Source organism: Oncorhynchus mykiss, chromosome 23, assembly GCF_057628025.1.
Source record: "Oncorhynchus mykiss isolate SJ-2025 chromosome 23, ASM5762802v1, whole genome shotgun sequence".
NCBI classification, from domain to species: Eukaryota; Metazoa; Chordata; class Actinopteri; order Salmoniformes; family Salmonidae; genus Oncorhynchus; species Oncorhynchus mykiss.
The window spans coordinates 21636004-21659259 of record NC_143044.1 but is presented as its reverse complement, the minus strand read 5'-3'; the positions used below and the strand labels follow the sequence as shown (position 1 = coordinate 21659259).

The following is a 23256-nucleotide window of genomic DNA, read 5'->3' as shown; positions in this document are numbered from 1 at the left end:
GAAGCTCAGGAGTGAGAGGAAGCTCAGGAGTGAGAGGAAGCTCAGGCAGGTTGATGAATCTACCAGATCCTGGTCGACTGGCAGATCTGGAAGAGTCTGGTCGACTGGCAGATCTGGAAGAGTCTGGTCGACTGGCAGATCTGGAAGAGTCTGGTCGACTGGCAGATCTGGAAGGGTCTGGTCGACTGGCAGATCTGGAAGGGTCTGGTCGACTGGCAGATCTGGAAGGGTCTGGTCGACTGGCAGATCTGGAAGGGTCTGGTCGACTGGCAGATCTGGAAGGGTCTGGTCGACTGGCAGATCTGGAAGGGTCTGGTCGACTGGCAGATCTGGAAGGGTCTGGTCGACTGGCAGATCTGGAAGAGTCTGGTCGACTGGCAGATCTGGAAGAGTCTGGTCGACTGGCATATCTGGAAGAGTCTGGTCGACTGGCAGATCTGGAAGAGTCTGGTCGACTGGCAGATCTGGAAGAGTCTGGTCGACTGGCAGATCTGGAAGAGTCTGGTCGACTGGCAGATCTGGAAGAGTCTGGTCGACTGGCAGATCTGGAAGAGTCTGGTCGACTGGCAGATCTGGAAGAGTCTGGTCGACTGGCAGATCTGGAAGAGTCTGGTCGACTGGCAGATCTGGAAGAGTCTGGTCGACTGGCAGATCTGGAAGAGTCTGGTCGACTGGCAGATCTGGAAGAGTCTGGTCGACTGGCAGATCTGGGAGAGTCTGGTCGACTGGCAGATCTGGGAGAGTCTGGTCGACTGGCAGATCTGGGAGAGTCTGGTCGACTGGCAGATCTGGCTGCTCCATGCTGACTGGCTGCTCCATGCTGACTGGCAGCTCTGGCTGCTCCATGCTGACTGGCTGCTCCATGCTGACGGGCAGCTCTGGCTGCTCCATACTGACTGGCTGCTCCATGCTGACTGGCAGCTCTGGCTGCTCCATGCTGACTGGCTGCTCTGGCTGCTCCATGCTGACTGGCTGCTCCATGCTGACTGGCTGCTCCATGCTGACTGGCGGCCCTGGCTGCTCCATGCTGACTGGCGGCCCTGGCTGCTCCATGCTGACTGGCGGCCCTGGCTGCTCCATGCTGACTGGCGGCCCTGGCGGCTCCATGCTAACTGGCGGCTCTGGCGGCTCCTTGCAGACTGGCAGCTCTGGCGGCTCCTTGCAGACTGGCAGCTCTGGCGGCTCCTTGCAGACTGGCAGCTTTGGCGGCATCCTGCAGACAGGCAGCTCTGGCGGCTCCTTGCAGACTGGCAGCTCCTTGCAGACTGGCATCTCTATGCAGACTGGCAGCTCCTTGCAGACTGGCAGCTCCTTGCAGACTGGCAGCTCCTTGCAGACTGGCAGCTCTAGGCTAACTGGCAGCTCTAGGCTAACTGGCAGCTCTAGGCTAACTGGCAGCTCTATGCTAACTGGCAGCTCTATGCTAACTGGCAGCTCTATGCTAACTGGCAGCTCTATGCTAACTGGCAGCTCTATGCTAACTGGCAGTTCTGAACAGGCGGGAGACTCCGGCAGCGCTGTAGAGAAGGAAGGCTCTAACAGCGCTAAACAGGCGGGAGACTCCGACAGCGCTGGAGAGGAGGAGGGCTCCGACAGCGCTGGACAGGCGAGGCGCACTGTAGGCCTGATGCGTGGTGCTGGCACTGGTGGTACTGGGCCGAGGACACGCACAGGAAGCCTGGTGCGGGGAGCTGCTACCGGAGGGCTGGGGTGAGGAGGTGGTACTGGGTAGACCGGACCGTGCAGGCGCACTGGAGCTCTTGAGCACCGAGCCTGCCCAATCTTACCTGGTTGAATGCTCACGGTCGCCCTGCCAGTGCGGCGAGGTGGAATAGCCCGCACTGGGCTATGCAGGCGAACCGGAGACACCGAGCGCAAGGCTGGTGCCATGTAAGCCGGCCCAAGGAGACGCACTGGGGACCAGCTGCGTAGAGCCGCTCAATCTAGCCCGGCCGACACGCGGAGCTGGAATATACCGCACCGGGCTATGCACCCGCACTGGAGACACCGTGCGCACCACTGCATAACACGGTGCCTGTCCGGTCTCTCTAGCCCCCCGGTAAGCACAGGGAGTTTGCGCAGGTCTCCTACCTGGCGTAGCCATACTCCCTGTTAGCCCCCCCCCAAGAAATTTTTGGGGCTGCCTCTCGGGCTTCCTTCCGCGCCGCCGTGCCTGCTTCGCCAACTCCATTCTCTGATAACCTTCCGCGCACTGCTCCATCGAATCCCAGGCGGGCTCCGGCACTCTCCCTGGGTCGGCCGCCCACCTGTCGATCTCCTCCCAAGTCGTATACTCCATACTGTACTCCTCTTTGGGCTGCTCCTGTTGTTTCCTCTCCCGCTGCACCTTTGGGCGGCTACACTCCCCTGGTTTAGCCCAGGGTCCTCCCGTCGAGGATTTCCTCCCATGTCCAGAAATCCTTATTGCGCATCTCCTCGCGCTGCTCCTGCCTGTTGACACGCTGCTTGGTCCTTTTGTGGTGGGTGATTCTGTAACGGTTTTCTTGATGAGAAGGAGAGTCGGACCAAAATGCGGCGTGTCTATTGCAATCCATGTTTAATGAAGTAACACACTAAACACAAACACTACCAAAACAATAAACTTAACGAAAACCGAAACAGCCTATACTTGTGTAACCTAACACAGAAACAATGACATCAGGACACTAAGGACAATCACCCACGACAAACTCAAAGAATATGGCTGCCTAAATATGGTTCCCAATCAGAGACAACGATAAACACCTGCCTCTGATTGAGAACCACTTCAGACAGCCATAGACTTAGCTAGAACACCCTACTAGCTACAATCCCCATACATACACACCACATACAAAAACCCATGCCACACCCTGGCCTGACCAAATAAATAAAGATAAACACAAAATACTTTGACCAGGGTGTGACACTCATACCTAAATCATGGGAATTATTATGGAGTTGGTCCCCCCTTTGCTGCTATAACTGCCTCATCTCTACTGGGAAGGCTTTCCACTAGATGTTGGAACATTGCTGCGGGGACTTGCTTCCATTCAACCACAAAAGCATTCGTGAGGTTGGGCACTGATGTTGGGCGATTAGGCCTGGCTCGCAGTTGGCGTTCCAATTCATCCCAAAGGTGTTCGATGGGGTTGAGGTCAGGGCTCTGTGCAGGCCAGTCAAGTTCTTCCACACGAATCTGGACAAACCATTTCTGCATGGACCTTGCTTCGTGCACAGGGGCATTGTCATGCTGAAACAGAAAAGGGCCTTCCCCAAACTGTTGCACCAAAGTTGGAAGCACAGAATCGTCTAGAATGTTATTGTATGCTGTATTGTAAAGATTTCTCTTCACTGGAACTAAGGGGCTTAGTCTGAACAATGAACAACAGCCACAGACCATTATTCCTCCTCCACCAAACTTTACAGTTCGCACTATTCAATGGGGCATGTAGCGTACTCCTGGTATCTGCAAAACCCAGATTCGTTCGTCAGACTGCCAGATGGTGAGGCGTGATTCATCACTCCAGTTTCCACTGCTCCAGAGTCCAATGGCGGCAAGCTTTACACCACTCCAGCTGTTCGGCCATGGAAACCCATTTCATGAAGCTCCCGATGAACAGTTATTGTGCTGACATTGCTTCCGGAAGCAGTTTGGAACTCGGTAGTGAGTGTTGCAACCGAGGACAGATGATATTTACTCACTATGCGATTCAGCACTTAGCGGTCCCATTCTGTGAGCTTGTGTGGCCTACCACTTCGTGGCTGAGCCGTTGTTGATCCTAAATGTTTTCACCTCACAAACAGCACTTACAGTTCACCTAGAGCTCTAGTAGGGCAGAAAGGTTATGAACTGACTTGTTGGAAAAGTGGCATCCTATGACTATGCCACATTGAAAGTCACTCAGCTCTTCAGTAAGGCCATACTACTGCCAATGTTTGTCTATGGAGATTGAATGGCAGTGTGCTTGATTTTATACTCCTGTCAGCGATGGCTGTGGCTGAAACAGCCGAATCCACTAAGTGGTTAGAATGCATCACTGTTTAATTAAATGTCTCGATTTGTAGCTAACTTTAAAATAATTGACCATGGGGATTGTACTTGATCATAATAAACTAATTTTAGAGCCCAAAACAGCCATCAATTATTATTATTTTTGGTCGCTCTGGTGATAGAATTTACATAGGCTTTTTAGGATAGACCATGGCTTTTGGCACCACTAGGTTGCTACGCAGTAGACGACCAACATAGTTTGTGACTTCACGCTCCAGACCGGACACTGGGAGCCTGGTGTGGATGGACAAAATCAACATGCACGCGATGGTGCATGCGGACACGCGTGTGGCAAGGTGCAGTCAGCATGTAATGGAGTCTCACAGTTGCTGCCATTGCCAACAGATGTAGAATTCAGCTTTCTTCTATGTATTGGAGTAGTTACATTTTATCACCAGGAGGTGGTACTGTAAACAAGCTTTACAAATTCACACAAACTGTCTGAGACATTAGGGGGAGACAACTTACTTCTAATTTGGACAGAATTGGTCAGAATCTCTATAACCAGTACAATATAATCATTGAAGATTAGGGATTGAGATTAAAGACTAATGTTAGGATGTAGTTGGAATAGCAAGGCACATTTGCTTGATTTAACACACCCTTGGCTGATTATGTAAAATCATCATACGCCTGATCATTTCCCTAAACACATCATCTCCTCTGTGTCCACAGGGCTTCAGGAGAAGTGGCTGATGTGTGGCAGTGTGACAGTTGAAGGGTCAGGATGACATCTGTAGCCGCCGATTACGACCACATGGAGATCCAGCAGCAGCAGCAGCAGCAGCAGCAGCAGTACAGCAGCGACATTGTCAACAACCGCTGGGATGCTGACGAGTGGGACAACGAAAACAGCTCGGCCAGGCTGTTTGAACGCTCCCGCATCAAGGCCTTGGCAGGTAGGCACCAGAACTACAACACTACTGGGTCTGAGGACCGTCTTACACATGGATATACTGTTTTACATTGTCCTTTCCAGCACAGTTCAAGCAAAGTTAGCTATGTGGCGGCAGGGTAGCCTAGTGGTTAGAGCGTTGGACTAGTAACCGGAAGGTTGCAAGTTCAAACCCCTGAGCTGTCAAGGTACAAGTCTGTCGTTCTGCACCTGAACAGGCAGTTAACCCACTGTTCTTAGGCTGTTATTGAAAATGAGAATTTGTTCTTACCTGACTTGCCCAGTTAAATACAATTTAAAATAAATAAATCTACAGATACGCAAACAACTTTGTCCCCTGCTCCAACCTGACTGCCTGGTCATAGACTAACTAAACACGGGCCCCAACTGACACAGCACAAGCTTCTTCCATTGCATAAATGGGTTACAAATGTCACAGTGATGGGGTGTGGGGTCAGGCTGGATTCAGGCTACTCTTGAACCAATTGAACTCTCCAGCTACTCTCTTGATCTAATCAGATTAAGTTTCTGTGCTACATAGGATTAAGCTGTATTGCTTGTTAATTGGGATCATTAGGCTTTAATGTCATTGTGGTGAGTGTGTCCACTGTCTCTGGACCGCATAAGGTACTTCTGTGAAGATTAACAGGGGATTAGTGGACACAGAGTTGCAGAATAGCTGTTAACGAGGAATAATTCATTATGGAAAATGGGGATAAACTCTGGTGGCAGGTAATCTATGTTGTACAGAAAATAAATATACTAACGTACAGTAAGTGGCCAAAGCCCGGTGTTATTGTAGAAAAAGTATACACACACAGGCTGCCACTGCCTCCTTTTAAGATGAAGCATTGTAGCTAGAATGTGGCACTGTTGTTGTTCCATAATACCCTTCTTACATCTTAATACAATGCTGTATTTGGGCTCACTCAGACAATGAAAAGAGACCACCTGATGTACCCCCCTATAGTACAGAATGTGTCCCTGCTGAGGTGTTCCTCTTTTACCCCCAGTAGTATTAGTGGTGGCACTGTGTTTGTGCTGTAATCGTAGCTGTAGGCCTGTTTTTGGGCTCCATAGTTCACTGGTTTCTAGGCTAATATGCTAGTGTTCCACTTAACTAAATAATTTACCTGCCTCTTAAATATGCAGGAGTTGTTGGGGACTACAGCACCACAACATGGCTTCTCCGGCTCTTTGACTTTCAGTAAATTTGGTCTTTCAATCATGATAATGTCTGTATTCTTGTTATTGGGCCATATGTATTGTAAATCCTGCTTTTCTCTTATCCCCATAGTGTAGCTTGTGTCACTGTCTGAGTTGCTTTTTTGTAGACTATGTACAGTGCCTTCAGAAAATTTTCAGACCCCTTGACTTTTGACAGATTTTGTTACGTTACAGACTTATTCTAAAATGGATTAAATAGAAAATAATCTGCGGCAATCTACACACAATACCCATAGTGTCAAAGCGAAAACAGGTTTTTAGACAATTTTGCAAGTATTCAGCCCCTTTGCTATGAGACTCAAAATTGAGCTCAGGTGCATCATGTTTCCATGGATAATCCTTGAGATGTTTCTACAACTTGATTGGAGTCCACATGTGGTAAATTCAGTTGATTGGACATGATTTGGAAAGGCGCACACACACCTGTCTATATAAGGTCCCACAGATGTCAGAGCAAAAACCATGCCATGATGTCAATGGAATTGTCCGTAGTGCTCCGAGACAGGTTTGTGTCAAGGCACAGATCTGTGGAAGGGTATCAAAACATTACTGCAGCATTGAAGATCCCCAGGAACACAGTGGCCTCCATCATTCTTAAATGGAAGTCTTTTGGAACCTCCAAGACTCTTCCTAGATCTGACTACCCGGCCAAACTGAGTATTGGGGGGAGAAGAGCCTTGGTCAGGGAGGTGACCAAGAACCCGGTGGTCACTTTGACAGAGCTCCAGAGTTCGTCTGTGGAGATAGGAGAACCTTCCAGAAGGACAACCACCTCTGCAGCACTCCACCAATCATGCCTTTATGGTAGAGTGGCCAGACGGAAGCCACTCGTCAGTAAAAGGCACATGACCGCTCGCTTGGTGTTTGCCAAAAGGCACCTAAAGACTCTCAGACCATGAGAAACAACATTTTCTGGTTTGATGAAACAAAGATTGAACACTTTGGCCTCAATGCCAAGCGTCACATCTGGAGGAAACCTGGCACCACCCCTACCATGAAGCATGGTGATGGCAGTATCATGCTGTGGGGATGTTTTTCAGCGGCAGGGCCTGGGAGACTAGTCAGGATCGAGGCAAAGAAGATTAACGGAGCAAAGTACAGAGCGATCTTTCGTGAAAGCCTGCTCCAGAGTGCTCAGGACCTCAGACTGGGACGAAGGTTCACCCTCCAACAGGACAACGACCCTAAGTAAAGACCCTGGGCGGCAGGGTAGACTAGCGGTTAGAGTGGCGGACTTGTAAGGTTGCAAGTTCAAATCCCCAAGCTGACAAAGTACAAATCTGTCGTTCTGCCCCTGAACAGGCAGTTAACTGACTGTTCCTAGGCTGTCATTGAAAATAAGAATTTGTTCTTAACTGACTGCTTAAATGAAGGTAAAATAAAAAAGCACACAGCCAAGACAGGGCAGGAGTGGCTTTGGGACAAGTCTCTGAATGTCCTTGAGTGGCCCAACCAGAGTCCAGACATGATCAAACATCTCTGGAGAGACCTGAAAATAGCTGTGCAGTAATGCTCCCCATCCAACTTGACAGAGCTTGAGAGGATCTGCAGAGAAGAATGAGAGAAACTCCCCAAATACAGGTGTTCCTTCTGGGTCATACCCAGAAGAAGTGATATTTCATGTATTTTTTATTTTGAATCAATTAGCAAACATTTCTAAAAACCTGTTTTTGCTTTGTCATTATGGGGTATTGTATGTAGATTGACGGAAAAAAACAACAACAAGGTCAAGAGGTCCGAATACGTTCTGAAGGCACTGTAGCTAGAATATTATAATCTGGGTAATTTGGGTCCTGGATGCTGATTGGCTGAAACAGCATTTAAGCCGTATGTCTACAAGACAATATACCATGGGTGTGACGCAAAAACACTTTTTTTTACTGTTGTATTTATGTTGGTAACCAGTAGGGATGGGCACTAATATGTGGAAATTCCATATCGATATCAGTTGTAGGGTTGGGCAGTATCAAGATTTCCATACTTTCATTCTGTTCCTGTACCATGCCGGGGTATAAGGTATAACCTGGGATAACACATAGGGCACTATTTATTTCCTGAAAAGAAAATGCTAACAAAGTAGTAGTGAATTCCCATAGCGGATGCTAGCTAAATGCTAACTTGCGCAAGCGAATATAAACTATTTGCAAGGACAGACAACCCAGCTCATAAATATCTTAAAGGGCTACTCACACTTGATCTAGGAGGGGATTGTTTGTCTCTACTGAAACCAAGAAGCTTGATCTTGCAAGCTAGCCACTTATAACTAGCAAGTTAGCAAACCAAATGCATAGCTGGAGCCCTGAGCTGAAGAAAATGTATTTGGCATGTCTTACTTAACTTCTAGTTATAAGATATTTAGCTGTCAAACAATAGTATTGAATTTGTGACTGGCTCAACTACATTTTTGTGAATATTTCACAAAAATGGGTGGGTGGAAAATCATACCGTGGGTATTTCAAAATACCCCGGTTTATGGAATATACAGTATTCCGCCCAAGCCTATCAATATCAAATATATAAAAAAAAAATTATATCACATCATAACGTGGTTTCAGTTCCTGATGAGCCACCATAGTTGTTTGAACAAGCAAACTGACTGGCTAGCTAGCTAGACCTAAATTGGAGTAAACTAATTTAGCTGTACCACTATACCAAATCTGGAGCTAAATTTCTAGCTATACATTTTGTGCCCATTCCGTCTTTGTCTGATTAGCAAAAAATCTGATCTGTAGGAGAGAGTTGAGCTAGTAGACCACTGATTTGGCCAGCTCAGCCTTCTCTAGGCCGCTGGTTGGCCAGGTCGACATCCTTAGCGAGATGACATCATGTTCTATGAGGAAATAGAACACATTTTTTTAATGTTCTGTTTGAGATACAAGTTTGAGTTGTTTTTAAAAATCATTTCTCTCCAATTAATACTTTGGCCACGTACCAGTATAGAACGAGTCAACACATTTCTTTGGATATGAGTTAACAGAATAATATATTTTAAAAGTGAGATTTTTACTGGGCAGTTACTTTAAACTACACATAATGCAAATAATATATGTATGGTACAAAATAGCTAGCTGGCTATTTTGTCAGGTGGGTTCCACCACTGATTTGTGGGCTAGTCACTAACTGTCACGGCTGGCTGAAGGACTGGACCAAGGTGCAGCATGGTAGGCGTACATTTTCTTTATTTAAAAATGACGCCGACAAAAGAAAGAACAAAACCAAACCATGAAGCTTTGGGCTATGTGCCCTGAACAAAGTCTAAATGAACTTCCCACAAAACAGGAGGGGGAAAAGGGTATCTAAGTATGGTTCTCAATCAGAGACAACGATAAACAGCTGTCCCTGATTGAGAACCATACCAGGCCAAGGCATAGAAAGGACATAGAATGCCCACCCTAGTCACACCCTGGCCTAACCAAAATAGAGAATAAAAAGCCTCTCTATGGCCAGGGCGTGACACTAACGTTAGCTACTTGGCTAGCTAGTTAGCTACCATCTAGCTGAAGGGGATTAGGTAGCATTAGCTAAAGCAGATTAAAAAATAAAAGCAAGTTGGCTAACTAAAAACATGTTTGTTAAAACCATATGATGTGTGCACAAGCATAAACAGAAATAATGTAAAGAATACATACATGGCACAAATTTGCTTTCTTACAATGTTCCAGCTGTCTAGCTAGCTCGTGAATAATTTTCCCACCAGCAGTTGTTTGTTGCCTGCTATTTTGTTCTATAACTGTTTGTGGGCTAGCTGTCTAGTTAGCTAGCAGGTGAGGGCGGTTGACTCATGGAGAGCAAATAAATGTATGTATACTTAACAAAAATATAAACGAAACGTGAAATGTTGGTCCCATGTTTCATGAGCTGAAATAAAATATCCCAAAAATGTTCCACATGCACAAAAAGCGTATTTCTCTGAAATTGTGTTCACAAATTTGTTTACATCCCTGTTAGGGAGCATTTTTCCAAAATATTTGCAGTTTTGTCACACAACACAATGCCACAGATGTCTCAGGTTTTGAGGGAGCATGCAATTGACATGCTGACTACAGAAATGTCCACCAGAGCTGTTGCCAGATAATTAAATGTAAATTTCTCTACCATAAGCCACCTCCAATGTAATTTTCGAGAATTTGTCAGCACGTCCAACTGGCGTCACAACCACAGACCACATGTAACCACGCCAGCCCAAAACCTCCACATCCGACTGCTTCCCCTTCGGGATCAATTGAGACCTGCCATCCGGACAGCTGATAAAATGGAGAAGTTTTTCTCTCTGTAATAAAGCCCTGATTGGCTGGGCCTCGCTCCCCAGTGGGTGGACCTGGCTCCCAAGTGGTTGGTCCTATGCCCTCCCAGGTCCACCCACGGCTGCGCCCCTGCCCAGTCATGTAAAATCAATAGATTAGGGACTAATGAATTCATTTCAATTGACTGATTTCCTTATGTGAACGCGTGTTGCGTTTATATTTTTGTTCAGTAACCAGTTTATAACATGTTTTGCCATAATTAGAGCATTAAAAATAAATGTTTTGTCATACCCGTGGTATACCACGACTGTCAGCCAATCAGCATTTCAGAGCTCGAACCACCCAGTTTATAATGGCCAATAAACAATTTCTAAGGGCTGTTCTTAGGCACGACCCAAAGCGCAGTGCCTGGATAGAGCCTATATTTTTGTTCAGAATATGAAACATGAAATGCATTGTGGACCAAAGTATTTATTGTCTTGCCTATTTTGACAACCTTTTAGTTGTATTAAAGTTAGTGAGCTGGTCTCATTGGTGAACCCATGCTATGTCTTTGCTTTGCTAGCTATCCGCCGAGTGCGGCAGCAATTGCCGGTGCGTTGTTGTAGAAAGCGGGGTAAAATAAGTATTAAACGATATCACAACATGCCTCAGTCATATCGATATCAAACGATATTGATATCATATAGAATTATCGATATTGGTGCCCACTAGTAACCAGTTTATAATATCAATAAGGAACCTCTGGGGTTTGTTGTATATGGCCATTATGCCATGACTAAAGGCTGTATCCAGGCACTCCACTTTGGGTCGTGCATAAGAACAGCCCTTAGAAATGGTATATTGGCCATTATAAACTGGGTGGTTCGAGCTCTGAAATGCTGATTGGCTGACAGCCGTGGTATACCACGGGTATGGCAAAACATTTATTTTTAATGCTCTAATTACGTTGGTAACCAGTTTATAACAGCAATAAGGTACCTCGTGTTTGTGGTATATGGCCTATATAGCACGGCTGTCGTGCATAATAACAGCCCTTAGCTGTGGTATATTGGCCATATACCACACCCTCTGGGGCCTTATTGCTTAAATACTGTATATAGCATAATTTGTATTGTTAGGTCTGAGTTATATTGTTTGTTTATCACCGGTTATTATGTTGCATGGTATTATTACTTTCCCCTGTTTTCGAATGAAGCAGATCTGATTTAATTGATAACTGATGCATTCATGTAATCTGTCTCTATACTGACCTGATGTTTGTGCAGTACAAAACCTTTCTCTCCGCCCTACCCTTGCTTTTTTCTCTCTTTCGTTCACTCTCTCTCACTCCCTCTCCCCCGCTCCCTCTTAGCATTTGCTGGCCAGATGTGAGTTTAACGTTGCAGTGGCGGTGGCATTCTGCTCCTTGCTCGTCACTTAATGGAGGTGACTGCGCTTACATCACTCACACATGCCTGCCCCTTTTTTCAGAGGCGTTCATCATCAGTTATGCAGCCCGTGTGGTTCTGCCTATGTCAGCAGTTTAATATGGGATATTGCCATTTTCTCACAATGTTAGTTGTGAAACATGTATTTATAGGCATTATTTAGGTTAATTGTAACTATCCATACTGTATTTAAGTAAAATCTTCAATTCAGAATCCCCTCTCAAAATGTTGTCTAGCAGTTGCAGTCAAGGTTAGCTGTACAGTGTAGGGCAGGGCACAATTGGCCCAGCGTCGTCCAGGTAAGGGGAGTGTTTGGCCGGGGTAGGCTGTCATTGTAAAATAAGAATTTGTTCTTAACTGACTTGCCTAGTTAAATAAAAATAAATAAATACATTACATAATGCACCCCGCCAACACACTAAACCATGCTGTTCAAGGATACAGAATGACTTAGGAGGTGCCAGGTCTTGTGTTTGATCAAACTAACTAATGTCTGTGTAAACCTATCAAATCTATGGTGTAAACTGATGCCCCTTCCTGAGGCACAGGCTAGTTTTCTCATGAACAGTGCGTATGGCCTGGTGTGTTTCACCTCCACAGTGTGCATATGATAGGTAGGCAAATCTGAAACCACTTGGGGCTAACTGCACTGATCTCTTTAGAAACAGATCTGTATCTCATTACACTGAAGGAAGGAGCGAGGGAGTGTGTATGTATGGCTAACAGTACATATTCAGTTTGGAGCTAATCCCAAATTAGGGTATGATATGTACAGTAGTGTACAGTATGAGAATACGCCCAACAGCCAAGAGGTTGGTGTGTGAATGTCTGTCTGTGATGGTAAATAATGCCATGAAGAACCCCCTGCATTTGCTAAGACAGTCTGCACTGCGGGATGCTGGTTTCCAGTAATAGTGTTTGTGGTTTGTTTTTTACACCCTTTCATGTTGTGTATTGACCTGTTTGTAACCTTGGCAGTATCCCTGCTGTGTTTCTGGTAAACTTCGCTCTGCTTGACCCTGGAAGGTCCAGGAATAACCCGTGCGGAGGTCACAGGAATGGCTGTGGAGTTGAGGAGAGAAGCTCTTAAAAACAATCAGCCAAGCCAAGCCAAGACGTGTAAATAAATAAAACTAGCCATGGCAGCCTCCCCTCCTCCCATCTTAAAGAGTCTTTATGCTGCTGAGCACCCACCCCAAGCCCCCCTGCTCCTAACATTCTCTGCATTCCAAAATGTACACATTAAAACAGGAAGCCCCCGACTCAGACAGACTCCCCAGGTCTGGGGGAGGTGTATCATGTCCCAAATATAAGAGAAAGACGAGAATGTGTGTGGAGTGGACTCTGACTCTGGCTCAGTAAAGATGTTCATCAATCTCTCTGGCAGGAGCTGAACTCATAAGAATATTATTTACATTCGACAGGGATGAAGCAGAGTGCTCTTGTGAAATTCTCCACGATGGCTTTACAAGTTTGTGTCCTTAACGCATCACTGTGGAGCCCAGTGAAGGCTGTGCCAGCAGGGCCAGGTTTCTTAGCAACCCACTGGCTTTGTACCACCTCCACCTGTCATAGCTGTCCCCATGTAGCTTCTAATCTAGATTATGTATGGGCTATGTAGAGTGCCTGTGTGTTTGAGTCTGTGCCTTAGCAGGTCTCTGGTGTACCATCTTTATGGAAGCATTTAGTTAACAGAGAAGCAAAAGGAAGGCGCTTAATGAGTAACACGTTGGTTGATTGACTTTGTGGCATCTATAATGAGTTTCTTTTGTCGCCGCTGGTGCTCCGTTGTTTCCCATTTTGTCCTTGTGGATTACAGTACAATGGCTGTAGAGGCATGTCTGTCGTGTAGCACATGCCAAAGAGAGTGGCTGTCGAGTGATATTTCACTGCTTCACTCTCTTGGTTGGCGGGGTATGATTAAGATCACATGGTTGTGTCCCCCCCCCCCCCCCCCAGGACCTTCTTTGTGAAAAGCATTTGCAACATCCTCACGGGACATTGTAGTGAGTTTTTGCTCTTGCATGCGTTAATTAGATAATATAGAAACTGTTTCAGATGAGGGTTCTGCTATTTAAGTGAGGGAGTATTTAGTTAAACAGGCGCGGCAGGGTAGCCTAGTGGTTAGAGCGTTGAACTAGTAACCGGAAGGTTGCAAGTTCAAATCCCCGAGCTGACAAGGTACAAATCTGTCATTCTGCCCCTGAACAGGCAGTTAACCCACTGTTCCTAGGCTGTCATTGAAAACAAGAATTTGTTCTTAACTGACTTGCCTAGTTAAATAAAGGTAATAAAAAACAGTGGAGAGGGATCTTTTTTGAACGGAATGTTCCACTCAAACACACTATTCAGAAGAGGAGCTCCAGAGGCGATTCACGAGGAGGCCTTGTGATTTGTGCTCTGACCATACAGGAAATTAAGGCAGTTCATATGGAGTTTTTCATTTGGTCCATACTCTTTTCCCCTCGGACATTCAGCTTTTTTCACTTCACTATTGACTACTATAAACAGCCCCCTTTCACTGCTCATGTTTACCTTGCTCATTCAGCTATCACCGTGCATTTACCTCCCACACTCATTATTTACAGCACAGAGATACCCCACTCACCCAACTTTCAAAGGGTTTGTATATAAAACCTAATCTGGAAGCGCCTCCCCCGCCATGCTATGCCAGGCTTACTCGGGCCAAACCTGGAATGGTTTTCAGTGCGTATAATCACATTAGACTGACTGCCCTGTGAATACATACATCAATGTTAAGATATGTTACAGTATAAATACATTGCCAGGAGTAATGGGACCAGCGGGGTTGAATTCACATGAGGTTTGGGAAGTAGAAACCTTTTATCCCCTAAAAGCCATGCTTTCCATTTAAAGCTAGTGAAGAAATTCCATACCATTAAAATGCCCGGAATTTAAGAAAGGCCAGCTTTGAAATGGTGTAAAAGGGGCGCTTTCCGGCAAAGGGTTTTCAGATGGGTGGGAATATTGTGCTGTTGGACTAGTCTAACTACTGTAGATGTTTAACAGTGCTTTCTTGTCAGGAAAAACTGAGTAAATGAGGATTCAATGTTTTTCTGATCAGTAAAAGGCTTATTTTGTGCTCTGTGATTATATAATAACCCCTCGCTTCAATCGGTGGGTCAGGCGGACTACATGGCTAAATAATGAAGAGGAAAGGAGAGAAGACTGGGGAGACCTGCCTGCACTTTGGGTCCAGTTCACTGTCTAGGATATTATTACACAGAGCTCACTATGAGAGCTCCTTATTCTTCTGGCTTTGTCTGGCCATTCAAAAGCCAGTGCATTTTTGTAAGGCCCACACACTAATGTGAAACGGTGAGGGTTGGGGGGGCTAGCAATGAACTCTAACAGGACGTGCTGGTAAAACACAGTCAGGAAGTTTGTTTTTTTGTGCATGAGCCTGTCTACGTATCAGTGAAATATTAGGGGATGTTTTGTCTCTTAAAATAACAAATGTACTTAGAAATGGGGAAGGTCATGGCCAAGTCTCCCCCTCCCCCTTTCCATTTCCATTTGGTACAGCCCACCACTCCCCTCTGCTCCTCCCTCCCACTCCCCTTTTTGGTAATGAGGCTGTGACATCACCACTGAACACAAGGACTGTGAGTGGCTGCTGAAGGAATTCCAGGTTGCTGGCTCCTCCCCCCTCCCTAAGGTTTGTAAAAGGTGTGCAGTGTTTGAGCAGCCCTTTGCTCATTGCAGGAGTACAGAGTCCAGCGTGCTTTCTCTGCTTCCCTCTCTCTCTCTCTCTCCCTCTCCCTGTGGCTTTTACCATATTGGAACGGAGCACTTTATCGTTCTCACTGTGCGTGTTAGTGTCAGCAAGCTGCTTGTGCTGTGTGAAGATGGGGGGGATTATAGAGTAGGGGAGGACAGAAGACTGAGACGAGTATGATGCTGTGGTGCTGCTGAGCCAGCATTTCACCTCGGGGCTAACTGCTGCACGATCACCCAGAGAGGGACTCTCCCAGCTAACCTTTTACAGGGACCACCACTGGACATTGTTTTTTAGAAGGAGGGGGACCAGCGAACTCTTCTTCTCTCCAGAACCTTTATTTTCTACTGGACTGATGGAGCTACAGAGGGCAACCAGCATGCCTGGCCCCTTGTCCCCAGGGCCTGTCTTTCCAGGGTCCCACTCCCCAGGGCCCCTGTCCCCTTCCTCTGGGCCCGGCCCCTCTTTTGCCTCCAGCCCCGGCCCTGATCCGGGCTACTCTGCTAAACAGGCTGCCTTCAACTACAACCAACTCGAGGGCCGATTTAAGCAGCTGCAAGGTAAGATAAGTAGGGAGGAAGGCAGAGCAGAGCCCAGGGCTTTGTTTACCAGCGTTGCTATGCACGCTAAAGTTGCGGATGATAGCTGACAAACGGGAGGGTCTGTAGTATCCAGTTCATAAAGATGTGATTTCATGGTGTCGGGAAGCAGTTGTGAATCTCAGGATGCCTGGGGATGTAAGGTCTTTCCCGTCTTTGTTTTGCATTGTCTGTCAGTGATAGGAGAGGGTCGCAGCATCCTCTAATTCCTACGAGGGAGAGGGCTGGTGGATCATGAGGCAATGACAGACGCCATCCATCACCTAATGAAATATTGATGAGGTAGTGCAGGGTGGGAAAAGAGGAAGACTGGATATCAGCTACACGTGTAGAGATACACCTTTTTAGGGAGACGATGGGGTAAAAGGAAAGAGCCATTTAAAATATCGCCTTTCAGACCAGACAGCATGGCTGCAGCTGACTGGCTGTTCCAAGATGACAATGGCAGGAGAAGAGAAGTGGGAGGGGCGGTGTTCTCCTGTGTTGCTTTGTAAGCAGCATGGTGCTAGAGGAGGAGAGCCCTGGCATTGCTCCTTGTTAGACGGTGTGTTGTGGAGTTGTTAACCAGACAGGAGGAGCCTCACGTCTTGTTTTGCAGCACATTATAGGATGAAAGAGGGCTGTGATGGAGCACGCTCCACTGAGCATACTCCGAACAGCGGGAAGAGCATTTGAGCCCCTCTCTGTCCCGTGCAGTCTACCTGCATTCCACAGCCCTGCTGGCTCATTGAAGTGTGTGTATGTTTGGGTCTGTCAGTGCTGCTCTCGTTCCCTTTCTCATGGGCAAAACCAAAAGAACAAACACGACTCCCCATCTTAGCTGAGACAGAAGTCATGTCTCACTCTACGTTACAAACAAAGCCTTGTATAGCCTCCGATCATTTGTTGACATCTGTTATTTCTGTGGGCAAGATGCTGTTTGTTGACTGGGATCCTGTGGGGGTTGGTTGTTGTCTTGTGCTCAGAGCTGTGAAATACAAGGAGGTCACAACTGGAGCACGAGGGCTGGGTTGAAGCAGGGGGCACACAATCTCATGCAAACAGCATTATACAGTACGTGTACACACAGACGGGTACATTATCGCAGGCGCCAGGAATGAATGAGTGTGTTGACTTATGATATTGAGATATTGAGATATTTCATTATGCAAGCTAATAAACTATCTTTGAGATTAGGTATTGGTGAATGATGATACGTTTTCCTGGCAGTCTCCTCTGGTTTCATTAGCATGCTAGTGTCAGAGAGGCCTCTGAACATCTTCAGACACCCTATGGAACCCATGACTCCAGAGGAGTCTCTGTTATCGTTACTCATTGTGTATTTATTCCTCATTTTACTATTTTTCGATTATTTCTCTATTTTCCTCTCTGCATTGTTGGGAAGGGTCCATAAACAGTTCACCTGTTGTTTACGAAGCATGCGATGAATAATTTGTTACGAGCCAATGTCACTGTGAGACTGAGTCTCCCCTGATTTAATATGAATCCCTGCAGCCCTGACAGCACAGTGCTTTCACTCCACACAGAGACATGGGACAGGGAGGGATACCGCCCAAGTAGTGTGGCATCGCTGAGATAATGTAGTGTTGAAACGTGGCAGATTGGTCTTCTGCATTAGCTTTCTCTGTACAGAGAAGGGTGCCAGAGAAAGGTGCTGACCCAATGAACTATTGTCCCATTCAGCTACATATTTCTGTCTGGGTCCAGCATGGAGAACACTAGCTTATGATAAGCTCTCTGTGTGTACCCACTTTAGTGTTTAGTACTGGACATGAAGGCACCAATAAATTGACAGACAATTCCAGTCTTTATTGTTTTGGGTCTGGTTTCTGAGGCCAGTCCATTTGGCTATGAGTCAGCTCTAGCGCCTAACTGTTGCTTGGTGCAAGACCGTTATCAGCCTGGTAACACCACTGACAGACTCTTCCTGCACTGCCCCTGTGTGCTGTAGGGGCCATGATGAATGAATAAACAACTCTTCTAAAATAGACAGGGTGAAAGAGGAAGGAAGTTGGCATCTTTATGAAAGGGCCAGTCATTGCTGCATTCCCAGCGCAATTCAATCAATGACTCAGTGGAAAACCATACCTGTTGTGCTAATTTGATTGTACTGTATATCGAATAGTTGCAGAGGGAAGAGGAGGCTCTTGGTTCCAAGTCTGGCTGAATGTGTTTTCGATTTGTGCCGCAATGATACTATAATGAGAAACAGAATATCTGTCAAGTGACGTGTGTTTAACTGGTGGTAGTACATCTTTCACAGGTGGTAGTATGTCTTCAGACTTCACACTACATTATATGTCCATCTGGGTGGATATGTAGGGTTGGAATGTCTGGGAGGCCATAGTGACACAGTTCTTTATGCTCCCTGGACTCGAGATGGTGAAACATGAGCTCGGTGGAAAGTGTAAATCTTGCGTTTCCTGGAGCTGTGCTGAAGGTTAAGGAGGGCCAGAGAAAGAGCTAGAGAGAGAGAGAGGGGGAGACTATACCAACCTGATGAAATGGGCAGTCCTTGTGTCTGCCCTCCCACCGGCCTTAGAATGATTGATTTGTCAGAGAATAGGAGGACTCCGGTCTTTGGCACTCTTATAACTTCATTTTAAAATGGCCACCAGCACATCCATAAATAACCTCGACCATTACAGCGATGATGGAGGCCCTGGTTAGCAAACATGAGGTAGAAGAAAATCACATGTGGTAAAATGAAAAACACTATGTTGCTGCAATGAATTCTTACCTCATCTTTCTATCCATCATATGACCTCAGAAGTCTATCTGGCAATGAATGTACTGGCACTGGTGGAAATGACAGACCTTGGCAGCAGACAAAGTTAGTGTGGATAGTGATGTCTTCTGGGAGGAAAGAAAGACATAAAATGCTCTAAAGGGCTGTAGACTGTATGGATATCAAACATAATGTCACCATACAGGTGTGATGGAGGCATAGCTACACAGTTCAGGCCATCAGGTTCAGGTTGGCGTAGCTACAGTGTGCAGGCCTACATGTTCAGGTTGACATAGCTACACAGTACAGGCCAACATGTTTAGCTATAGGTATCAGATAAATGTAGCCTACCTGTGTGGTTTTGGTTGGCCAATGGTGCAGTTTTACACTCCCTCCTCTTGCCCGCAGAGACAAAATTGAGCTATTTTGCACACATGTTGTCTTGGGGCTGAGAAACAAATTGCAGTTTCAAAGCTAATGTCCTGCAATTCTACACATTTTGACATGGGGGGGGGGGGGGGAATTTTACAGTTTTAAAGCTAGTTTCCTAAAAAAAATAGTTTTTTTAATGTAATGAAGCCGAGATAAGAATTGCAGTTTCAAAGCTAATTTCGTGCAATTCTACACATTTTGCCATGTTCTTATGTTATCTGAGTGACTCAAACATTATAACAAATCAGTGGGGGCCCCATGCCATGTCATTTTTTGAATTTTAGATTCTCAGTTTTTATATTTGGGGATTGTTGCTCCATTATGTTTTCGACATCCTTTATATCTAGTTTTATTGGTTTAAGTTTACACTGAAAATGTTATACCATCACAATTTTTTAAATTATTTTTTTTTTGCAGTGGCGGCCACAATTTAGCTAAATGCATATAGGGGAAACATTGCCTCTGTTCTGCTTTTAGCTCCAATTCCCAACTCTCTGATTAGAGAAAGTCCACAGGGTGAGACACTGGTTGAAATGAGTGAATGGCCATGTCTGCCTTGTAGGAAACTGACTTTACTCCCTTTGAGCCATGCTGCATGGAACCCCCTAAAACCCATCAGGGGCCTCCGGATCTCTCTGACAAAGGGGGTTGTATCAGCCTATCAACTCCAGGCCAATGCAGTGTGGCCCAGACTGTTATGAATGGGAGTGGAGTGACAGAGACAGGGAATGCTGAGATGACAGGCAGCCTCTTTCATCCAGCTATCAAGAGGGAAAACGACCCAGGCAGCAGAAAAGGAGCCAAGCTCATTGGATGGCCCAGATTGGGATAGTATCAGTATTGTCAAATGTAATTGGTTGTGAAAGGCCTGCTTGGCTCTGAGTGTGTTTTGGAGTGGATGGGTATGGACAGTGGGGTGTCCCGGTTCCCAGTTTATGTGTGCTGGTTTTCAGATGTTGCCTGTGTACATTCTCACACTCTGAGGTTTCAGATTGACTCTGTGTCTTTGCATAACTTAGAGTTTCTTTGGTTGTTTGCACCAATACTACATTCAATTTGGCATTGTGAAATGTAAATGAACTTGCAACTGCACATTGTGTGTTACATTTTCTTGTTCATTCTGCTAACAAGAAGATTTTACAGTAAAACACTGAAAGTGGTCAGCATTTGTTAAGATAAAGCATTTCCAGGAGATTAATAGTAGGTACACACTGGGCTTGCCTGTTCTCTTACAGGGCTGTCAGAGAACAAGCAGACTGTTTGATTTTCTTCCTTCAAAACAAAGGTCAGCTTCACCAATCAACTGAAATGTTGCTACATGTGCAGGGCACCTCTTTCAGATCGCAACAGTTGGCCAGTCAAGGGTAAACCTCTACTCCAACAGAGCAGAGCGAGGCAGGCTGATCAGCTGAGTAGCCCTGGTAGGCAAAGGCAGCTTTGTTACAGCCATTGAAGAGGTTTGTCTTAACATGACCTTCTGTGTCAAGAACCTTGGCGGGTTAGTGTTGTGAAGAAAATAAACTAATTTTGTAGTGTTGAGTCTTGGTACATGTGTAGGCAAGGCATCCACATTATCAGTACAGGGAACGTCATGGTAAGTACTGGGGCGTGAGCCCACATTCCACCCTGGTGAAAGGCACGGAAGCATGGGATTTGGGTCCGGATGTGTTGGGAATGTGAGTTTAGATATGTTATATGATCCAGGTCAAATGGCCCAAAGCCCTGTTTGTGTTAGTCTTCATAACAGTCATGCGAGAGTGAACAGAGTTAGGCTAAAGCCAACCAGGCTGGTCTGTCTTTGTCTGTCCGCATGTCTCCCCAATACGCTACAGGGTGTGTCTGGAAGAGAGAGAGCGTCAGTTGCATGTGTGTCTGACATAAGAGGGTCTCGGAAAGCTTCTAGTTTTAGAAGCACATCCACCAACCTTCCACCCTCTATCTACCCCACCCTTCCCCCCTCTCTCTCTCCCCCATCTCTTCTCCCCCTTCTCTTATTAAAGACAGATGTTTGATATAATGAGCTTGTCTATCTCCAGGCTTGTGGGCTCTACCCCTCCTAGAATAGCACCCACACACCAACCCTTATGTCACAGCCTTGGCCTCTGAATAAGGGGAAACATGGTTTCTTGTAAGACTTCATTTCATACCTGGGTTATGTTTATTATCAGTAATACTGCCAAGACATGGAGTGGACCTTTTTAGTGGAAGTCCATAGCATTAGGTTGTAAGTCAGAATGAGCTCCAGTTCCAATATGGGAAACCTATCGTCTTAATGTAATATCCAAAGCAGCAGACTGAACTATATATATACTGGGTTTTTTTTACTGTAAAAGGTGATATAGATCAGGTCTTAAAAGCCTCATGGTCCTTCCTAAAGAGGTTGAGATGAGGACTGAAAGCTTCTCTTTAATGCTCAGTGAATTAGTTTGCTTTGGAGTTTCTTCTCTATGCCTAAAGCAACAGAGAGAATGACTAGCATGTGCCCTGCACCTCTCCTCTCCCTCCTACTCTCCATATGACTTCATGACTCCGCTGTGGTTAACTCTGCCTGCCATCTCCTCACTACACCAAGGGTGATTCGTTAAACAGAATAACAGCTCCAATATCTCCTGAACAGCTTATGTTCCACATGATTGGAGGATTTCAGAGCTTCTTAAAACACAAGAGTGGGAAACGTTGACATATCTGAGCTATTATGTAGCAGTCTAAATGTTTTGGTTCTGTTCAGAACATTAGCTTGTTGCGCTTGAAGTTTGATTAATTAATTGCACGTAATATTTACACACTGAGGATTGCGCCGGATTCCCTGTGAACAGAGTCATGTTTTTATTTTATTTATTACATCAGAAGGCTTGTCTTATTCTTAGCGACTACCTAGTATACAGTCTTCTGTGTTTGATCAAACACATACAGGTAACTGCCAAAATAAGGGAAACCCCAATATAATGTGTCTTAATAGGGCGTTGGGCCACCAGAACATCTTCAATGCGCCTTGGCATAGATTCTACACGTGTCTGGAACTCTATTGGAGGGATGCGACACCATTCTTCCACGAGAAATTACATAATTTGGTATTTTGTTGATTGTGGTGGAAAACACGGTCTCATGAGCCGGTCTAGAATCTCCCATAAGTGTTCAATTGGGTTGAGATCTGGTGAATGAGATGAACACACCTCCTTATGACCCCCTAAACTCCTTAGACCCCTCTTTCAAAGTCACTGAGATCTCTTCTAGCTATGGTAGCCAAAATAATGGGCAACTGAGCATTTTTATACATGACCTCACCTCTTATGGGATGTTAATGACTTAATTGTCTCAAGAACCACACCTGTGTGGAGGCACCTGCTTTCAATATACTTTGTATACCTCATTTACTCAAGTGTTTCCTTTATTTTGGCAGTTACCTGTAGCTTTAGATACAAAAATGGACAGTAATGTATGCACTTAAGCAAATCGTACACTCTTTGTGCTCTCAGAGAGTCATATCTGTAACTGTAGGTTCTTCTCTGAATGAGTGAGTGAATAGTCATCTCTAGAAACAGGCTGCAAAAATGATGAACAAAGTTCACATTCACAGATGTGGTTATGGAAGATTATACAGGAAACACATCATACAGTTTCATTTTTCAACTGGGTTTCCGAGTGTATGACTTGAGTAATAAACTAACATGAGTGATATCTCCCTTGTGAGGCCACACAGCTGTAGCGCTCTCTCTGTAACACTCCCCTTGGCTCTGTACTAATACAAAGAAGGGAAACATACTGCTCGACCAGCCTTGACATAACCCGATAGGAAAATGTTTTCTGGCTTTTTATTTTTTTGGTGGGTGTTTTTATGTCCCTGTTCAGTAAATTAGGGTACTGTTGAGGTGCCTGTCTGTTCGACCCATTGTGCCAGCCGTCATGTGTGGGCCCATAAGAAAGGGCAG

General features: G+C 45.7%; 1 protein-coding gene across 3 annotated transcripts in view; it reads left to right on the top strand.

Annotated features, from left to right (window-relative positions):
* Nucleotides 1-23256, top strand: part of LOC110502571 (spectrin beta chain, non-erythrocytic 1) — a 125328-nt gene that overhangs the window by 30162 nt on the left and 71910 nt on the right. Inside the window, exon 2 of one of the 3 annotated variants that reach the window (XM_036960164.2) lies at nt 4709-4932. In XM_036960164.2, coding sequence (XP_036816059.2) covers nt 4761-4932 — 172 coding nt within the window. In that variant the 5' untranslated portion in view covers nt 4709-4760. Of the gene's footprint in view, nt 1-4708; nt 4933-15419; nt 16129-23256 lie in introns of those variants that run through there. The other 2 variants (XM_090217059.1, XM_036960162.2) reach the window with 2 other exon arrangements.